Below are 8,050 nucleotides of genomic sequence, written 5' to 3'. Positions count from 1 at the left end.
ATGTCACTAGGTTCTGGTCCAGATGAATGGATAACACTCTCTTCCAAAGATTCAAAAATTGAAACTATTAACCCATACAAAATAGATCCACCAAGATCACATAGTTTATTTTATAAACGAAACAGAGTAGAGCTTATGAAAACAATTATCCAGCTATTTAGTTCATGGTATCGGCACTGGTATTGATCATTAGCAAAATTGATACAGCTTGACTATATCAGCTGATTTGTGTCGGTCAAATATCTGTATCGATCATGGTCAATACCAATATGTGTCAACCAATCTGACATCAATTTCTAAAGCCCTGTTATATCTTAGTGCTTTACCACCTAAAGAGGGTTGGCTAATATCTTGCAATTCAATTCAAAGTAAAAAAATTTATAAACAGCGTGGAAGATTTGTATATAGACTTTAGATATGAATATTTGGGAAGGATGATAAGTATCATTTTGTGTTTGGTCTTGGATGTGCACTCCCAAGGGCAAATTTGTCTTAAACATCATGCATGCTACTAGGGAAGTGATTATTGAGATTTAACAATGAGAATGTTGATTTTGGAGGAGGGGGTAATAACCTTGAAGCACCTATAACAATGCAATGTGGCATGTGGGTATGGTAATATTAATGTAATAATTATACTGGGTGCTATAGAAAAGATCTATTTTATTGCACCTCATTTTTCACCAAACAGATAGTTGAATTTAACAACAGAGAAGAAGAATAAACGAATACTTGAAATTAACACATAACAAATATACACTTGACATAATTTGAAATATGCATAGCTAATTTCCAACTTTGCTGGAACTAACACTGACCAGAACAAAGAAAGAGTGAGAACAAAAAAAGTAGTAACATAGAGGAAAAAAAGCATCCACTGGCACAGTATAGAAAACCATAACACAAAGGGGTATTTCCTCTCCTTTATGAGACTCTGACTCGATGGTTCCATTATGAACCTCCTTTAAACCAATTTTCTGATCCTTCAAATATGCTTCTCAAGAGACAGAAATGAAGAGTAGGAAACATACAAAGAGATCAGGATCAAGAACAAGCATAGACGAAGAAACTGATGAATCATCATAGACTGTTTCACCATAGAAGAAGAAGAAGAAGAAGAAGAAGAAGAAGAAAAAAATGGAAACCGAATTTCCATAATATTAAGAACACTCATATGAAGAAGAAAAAAATCACATAAGAATCGAAATCTAACCTTAAATCAAGCTTCGATTATAGTTCTTCAAACCTTGGAGTCGATCGTCTAATTTGGAAATAGGGTAAACCCTAGATATGAAGTTTACAACCTGAAAAATAGAAACCGAACTTCAATAATCTTAATAAAACACAAATGTAGGCCAAAAATACAAAGAAGAGGGGAAATCTCACCTTCAATCAACTCGGTTTTAGGTGTTCTTCTCAGATGCGAGCATCTGTCATGGACAGAGGGTAAACGTGAGAAACCCTAAACACAAAAAAAGAAGAAGAAAAAGAGAAGGAAGAAAGAAGAAGAAGAAGAAGAGGACGATTTACCTGTTTCTCACCTCCGTCGCTCTGTTTCAGGGAGAACCTCGGTCGAGCTTCACCGTGAGAATCGCAGGAAACCGTGGATAATGAACTCAATGTGAATCCATGTTTTTTATACCAACCCAATAAATCGTGACTCGATCCCGGATTAACCTATTGAGGTTAATCCGGATGAGTCATGGATTTTAGTTGAAATCCCTGATTCTACTGGCCACCACGACTCTGAATCGATTTTTCACAAAAATGAGCCAAACGGTTTAAATTTAATGAGAAATTGATTCCCTGGGATCTGGTCCGATGGATAATTCAAACCAAACGCCCCCTAAAGGACTCTCCCTACTCCTTAGTTGTCGACAAAATTATTTTCTTACAATACGATTGGTGTCGCATCGGAGATTCCTTCCACCCTGGTGGCATGGAAAGCCCTCTTACGAGAGGGAGTTGACAGACTGACACAAAACCGGGGCTGGTCTGTCTCGAGCCAATCCCTCGGCTGGCAAAGATCCATCACAGAAGTTGAGGGCGTGTAGGGCAGGGTGAGAAGTCATGGCAGCATCATACACAAATTCCCAAAAAGCCACAGTGGCATAAATTCACTCGGATCCCAATCGGACAGTTCAAAGAGCGTTCTTACATAAGTACGATTTTACTCCTAGTCACTATCTATTTGAAATTCTACCATCCAAAAAAAAAAAATCTCAACTGAAAAAATTAGGCATTTTTTATCCACGTAAAGGAAAATGAAAAATCTCAACTATCCTTCTCACAGAACTCAAAAATATCTATTACTCCTCTCCTTTCTCTTATCTGTCTGCTTCGATCCTCTTTAATGGCGTCCACTAGCGCTTTAACTGCTCAGATTTCGAACTTGCACAGTATCAATAACCGGAAAAGCCCTACCAGCTTATCCTCAATCTCCTTCTGTAAGTCTTCTTCTCATGTTCTCATCTACTTTAATTTCTACCTGATTTTCTTTGTTGCATTTGGAAATCCGATTGCACCTTTAATTAGCGAAAGCGGATAATAAATTAGGGTTAGGCTGATTGACAAATGAAATTCAAATCTGTCATGGAAATAACCATGCTTCCTAATTACATCAAATCCTCTTTGGTGTAAACATTGCCATTTGGTTAAAACCTTAAACAAGAGCCATGGACGATGAAATTTTGCCGGAAAATATCAAAGTTGCTGGAATCTTCATTAACCATGTAATGAAACTTGAACTACCATGAAGTTTTCCCGATTTCTTCCCATCTTTTCCGGCATCCTGACACCTTAATCTGTTAACCTTGAACCGAAAGTCTAAACCTCACCTTCAAATAACCCTATGCGTGAATATAGATCTTAAACCATCTCCGAAAGGCAGTAGCAAATTTCTTTTGGGTTGATAAATCTGGAAAGTCTAAGTTGCATTAAGTGTTTTGGAAATGGTTATGCTGTTCAAAAGAGGAAGGAGGACCAGGATTTTGTGATTCATTCCTTCACAACAAAGCTGTGGAGGCATGATATTTTATATGATCTTTTCACACCATCAAAATTGGTGGAAATCTTGAAGATCAATTACCATTATTTCCTCAAAGAGACCGGTCAGTATGGGGTGCTGCTAAAAATGGTGTCTACTCAGTTTAGAGTTCTTACCATCTACTTTCCAATCAAGTAGATCAAGAGCAGTTGGCTCATGCCTCTTCATCTACTTGAGGTCTTCTTGGAATTCCATTTCATCTCAGATATGGAAATACATTTGGAACAATCATATTTACCCAAAGATTCAATGATTTCTATGGAGGTTCGTCTCGGGTTTGGCTACTGCTATGATCTCAGACAATGTAATCCACTTGTTCCTCCCCAGTGTAGCAGATGTGGTGAAACCGAAACAATATCTCACATATTGTTAGGTTGCCATTTGCAAGATCGGTTTGGTTTGGCGGTCCTCTTGGTTACATTGTTCCCATGGTGAGTGAACCATGCCTTGAAACTTGAATTTCATAGCTGGAGGTTTTTTCATTCAACAAGGGTAAAAAACCAGTCGTGAAATTGTATCTCAATGATATTTTATCTGCTGGTTTTTATGGCTGTCACGAAATGATTTGGTCTTTGGCCCGCCGAGCATGATCTCTTGAGGAAGTGATTTGATCATCTACCAAGGCCTATTGTGAGTTTCAAATTGCATCGGTGAAACTCCATTCTACAACTGCTCCAATATCTTCTTGTGACCAGTCATCTATAGAGCATAATTGGACTCCTTCACTTGTGGATTTCGTGAAGATTACTTGTAATGCTTGCATGCTTCCAGGAACTGATAAAGGAGGCCTTTCATTGGACGGAATCATCATGGAAATCCATTATTTGTAGTTTCTAGTCCAGAGAAGTTTGTCTCTCCTATTATTGTTGAAGAAATGGTGATAAGATCAGCTAAGTTGGAATCTATCTCTGAAGGTCATAAAAAGATTATTGTTGAATTTGACAATAAGGGTGTGATCGTTTACCTACAGCAAAACTTCTCCAACAGTCCTTTGGAGATACAGTCGATACGAGAAGTATCCTATTTTGTGTAGGACACCATCATAACTTCATTTCAGACCATTGGATCTGGACCATACTTTAAGGCTTCATTCCTTTTTCTTATTTTCTGACCTTCGATTAGAATATAAGGCCCATCTGAGCTTTTGATTGCAGTGTATTGAAATTCTTTCAAATCTGGTCATTACTTATTCACTGTGATTCTGGTTTGTGAACTTAGTTTCTGAACCTAATATAGGCTTCTAGAAACCCATCATAGGTTCTCCAACATCTGAAAGGAGAATATTCAACAGACTTGGCACCTTATTTTGGTCAACCTTTGTTTGGGCAGGTGTAGCAAGCTTATGGTTCTTAGTATCAGTATTATAGAAGATTTTGTTTTATAGTTTGATGGGGTTCTAAATTTCTGACAAAAGAAAAGATATAGAATTTATGAGGGGAATTCGGAGAAAGGAGAGAGAGGAGGTTGAAGGGAGAAGAGGGAGAGAGGAACCTGGGTTTTTGGTTCAGGCATGTAAATGTTTGAAGAAAAATTGATTCGGTTATCACAAGGAGAAAAAAAGGAAAGGAGAGAGGTGATTCAATGTGACATTTGTGACGTTGTGCAAATTTATGAGTTTCAGGCGTGTGAATGTTTGAAACTAAATTGATTCGGTAATCAAAAGGGGAAAAAAAGGAAAGGAGAGAAGTGATTCAATGTGACATTTGTGACGTCATGCAAAATTATTCAATGTGATATTTGTGAATGTGACATTTGTGATGTTATGCAAAATTATAAGTTTCCAGCATTTGTAGATATGGTACATCTCCCAAGAATTCAAACCTTAGCCCACTCGAGTTTTCTGAAATCCTAAACCAAACTTGACCAGTGGATTGGGTTGGGTCAGTCAGGTTCTTGTTGAGTCAATTCCAAGATGAATGCCTGATGATCCCTTAAATTGTATGATGATTGGATCTTTCTAGAAAGGGTAGCTTTAATTGCCTTTTAAGGGACTCATTATTGTTTGCCATGTACTTCCCCAGTGCCCTTTTCGTATGCTTTATTTTAATGATGAATCCAGAGATTGATGTGGCTCTACTAGATGGACTGAGGGCCAAATCCAATGTTACATGCTCAAAGGGCTAATTATCACTGTCCCAAAGGGCTAAATATGAATTATCACTCTGCATATAGAAGCATGCAACCAACAATGACCTTGTTGATGTTGTCTGATGCGTTAGAAAATATAATTAAATTCCTTGTGGCTGTCATTTTGCAGGGAATTTGGTTTGTTTATTGGTTATTGATGAGAGTGCTTTAGAATAGGAGTTGAGTGGTCACCCTACGGTTTTCTTCTTTAATTCCTTGGAAGCTTTGCAATGCAATCTAGGTTTCTGCATTTTTGTGGTATGCAATTCGTCCACCATTATGTTTTTTCCCCTTTATAGTTCAGATAATTTTATCGAGGCAATATGCTCCTAGAGCTTAAAGTTCCTTATGGTTTAACGTAGCCATACTTTTGATTATGTATATCAAGCAATGGTGGAAGAATAGAATTTTCAATGCCCTTCAATTTTTATACCCTTTTGAAATTGATTTGACTATTACTTTATCCAAGGATGCATGTTCTTAGGTTCTGTTTGTGCTGTCTGATAGAGACAATTGCAAATCCATTTCTTGTGACCTCTTCTGCTTTTCAGGTAATAGACTAAACCCAAACACTGGTCCAATTGGTATACCAGCATTATCCTGGCCTGGAAGTAAAAGATCTCGTAACCCAAAATCTTTTCGGGTTTACAGTTTATTTGGAGGAAAGAAGGATAATGATGATGGCCAATCAAAGGTAAATTTAGCTACAGTTCTCTTCCAGTTGATTCATGGTTACCTTCATCTGCATTTCAGACACGTATCAGTACTCTTGTAACATGCACAAGTATTTAATCATGGTATGGCGAGTTTTATGTCATTCCTTTGTTTGCTTTCAACTTTTCAAGTTCTTGTATAGATATTGGGCTCCAGTTTTTGCCTATGCTGCGGTAATTTGTGTGAGGCAACCACAAATTTTTTTTGAGGTGATGATGCAAGGACACTTCCATGGACCAGCCCAAACCTGTTGGGGGGCCAGATGGAGATGAACCGGGTCCAATTTATTTTTGGGTCCTGTAGGGTATATTAGTTTATTAATTTGGTTATTATTTATTCAGATTTATCTTGTTACCTTCTCTTTTAGCCTAGGCTAGTTAGAGTCCAGTTTAATTTCTGTTTTAGATTGCAATTAGGACTCTTTATGTATCTCTTTAAGATGAATGGATTTTATGTGAGTTGTGCCGGATTGGTACAATAGCATGGTATTTTTACTCTCTCTCTCTCTCTCTCTCTCTCTCTCTCTCTCCTGTTATTTTTTCTTTATCCTTCTTTGTTCTGAAGTTTGATTTCATCACTCTCCTTACTTCTTTGTTATTACTCATCATTTTAACTCTGTTGCCATTAATTCTTAAACTAAGACTTGACTCTGTTTTCTGCAGCACAATTGAATGGATTTTCATGCCATAAAACTCCTCTCATACCCATCCAGTGGTTCTGAAACTTTGAGCGAAGGACCCTCTGCTCCCGGCAACCTGATACCTACGATTTTGTCCCCAACAATCTCTCCTGTGTGAGAGGTTCAGACCTGAATCTTTTCTTCTTGTTCTCTTGGTGTTTTGAGTTGCAGAAGACAATAGTTTCTTGTAAATGGAACCTTACATCCGGTAGGGCTTTGTGTTTCGACCCTTGTCCCAAAGTCGCACGGTCAACTACCTTCTAAGGAAGGAGTTCCCTCCTTCAAAAGCTACTGATTTATCACCTGTCTGATGCATCCAGAATCCAGAGGTAGGACACGATACCCTCCTTTTCCCCCTTTTTACGATATAACAACTTGAGGCCTATTCACATCTTTGCCCATCCTTTTTAGTTAGTTCAGTCTTATCATTTAATCTAAATATGTTCCAGGTTTGTGGATCCATGTAGCCAACCCCATTTAGTTGGGAAAAGATTGAGTTGTTGTTGTTGCTTATTTTCCAAGTTTGCTCCTCTACATTAATTCATATTCCACATTATATCCTATCTTGTTGAACTCACATTAGAGTCATCCAATTTCTGATCTAATTACAAAATTGCCATCACTTTTGTATTTGGATTTCAACGCCCATTTGGGCCCATAAGCGATCCGAGTTGGGTTTTTGAACCCCAGACCCGCATAAGGTGATTTTAGGCATCATTGTATTCAAAGTATATTAGAAAAGGGGGGGGGGGAGAGAAGTGGAGAATTTGCATTCTGATGACTAATCCACACTGTTGGAAGTAGATGGGGAGGAAAAAAGGAAAAAAGGAAAAGAGGAAAAAAAATGAATGTTATCAAATTCAGCCACAATTTGATGCTTTTATTATAGTTGTCAAGGTGTCGCTTAAGTGGGCGCCTTGTACGCCTTGCGTTTGGACCCTCTCCAATGTCTTGGGTCGCCTAGATGCCGTGAGAACTATGTTTCTTATTGATGGTCAATTGAATCAGAATCAGGACTTAGGTGGGCTTTAAAGGTTTTGCCAATTTTTTAGGTGCATCATATATCCAAGATTTGGGGGCGAGCCTGTGGCACAACGGTTAAGTTGTACTATTACAACATGTTGGTCATAGGTTTAAAACCTGGAAACAACCTCTTTTGCGAAGCAGGGGGTATGGCTACGTACAATTTGCCCCTCCCAGACCCGCAATAGCGGGAGCCTCGTGCACTAGGTTGCTCCTTTTTTTTTTATTATATATCCAGGATTTGAATGGTAGAGTTGCATTGATGCATACAACTGCATTATCATTTCTATATTAAATATAGTCTGAGACTGCATGCCTAGGCAGGCACCTTGTCGCCTAGGCGCCTTCCAAAGCCTTGGGTCAACATGGTAGTTGGGCTCAAAGAGTCAAAACCTCATCTTAACCTGCCTCTTGAAATGGTCCCTGCACATGCCCCTCAGCCCCCCCACACTCCCCCCACC

At 38.5% G+C, this 8,050-nt stretch overlaps 1 protein-coding gene and 1 long non-coding RNA gene across 4 annotated transcripts in view; one reads left to right on the top strand and one right to left on the bottom strand.

Moving 5' to 3' along the window:
- Nucleotides 1-1,213: 1,213 nt before the first annotated feature.
- On the bottom strand, nt 1,214-1,738 carry LOC122083654. Its single transcript, XR_006141693.1, has 3 exons — nt 1,531-1,738; nt 1,387-1,430; nt 1,214-1,304 (listed from the first exon to the last, which is right to left on the bottom strand). It is a non-coding gene; the product is annotated as an uncharacterized LOC122083654 (long non-coding RNA).
- A 494-nt stretch (nt 1,739-2,232) lies between these two features.
- LOC122084582 (nucleoid-associated protein At4g30620, chloroplastic-like) overlaps nt 2,233-8,050 on the top strand; it is an 11,565-nt gene continuing 5,747 nt past the window's right edge. For 2 of the 3 annotated variants that reach the window (XR_006141944.1, XR_006141945.1), the window contains exons 1-2: nt 2,233-2,447; nt 5,725-5,867. Coding sequence is in view for 1 of the 3 variants with exons in the window: in XM_042652942.1 (XP_042508876.1) it covers nt 2,354-2,447; nt 5,725-5,867 (237 nt within the window). In the remaining 2 variants the exon portion in view is untranslated. The remainder of the gene's footprint in view (nt 2,448-5,724; nt 5,868-8,050) is intronic. The other variant, XM_042652942.1, reaches the window with a different exon arrangement.

The sequence above is a fragment of the Macadamia integrifolia genome, chromosome 7 (genome assembly GCF_013358625.1).
Source record: "Macadamia integrifolia cultivar HAES 741 chromosome 7, SCU_Mint_v3, whole genome shotgun sequence".
Classification (NCBI taxonomy): Eukaryota; Viridiplantae; Streptophyta; class Magnoliopsida; order Proteales; family Proteaceae; genus Macadamia; species Macadamia integrifolia.
Note: the sequence above shows the minus strand (reverse complement) of the source record. Positions and strands in the feature narration are given on the sequence as shown.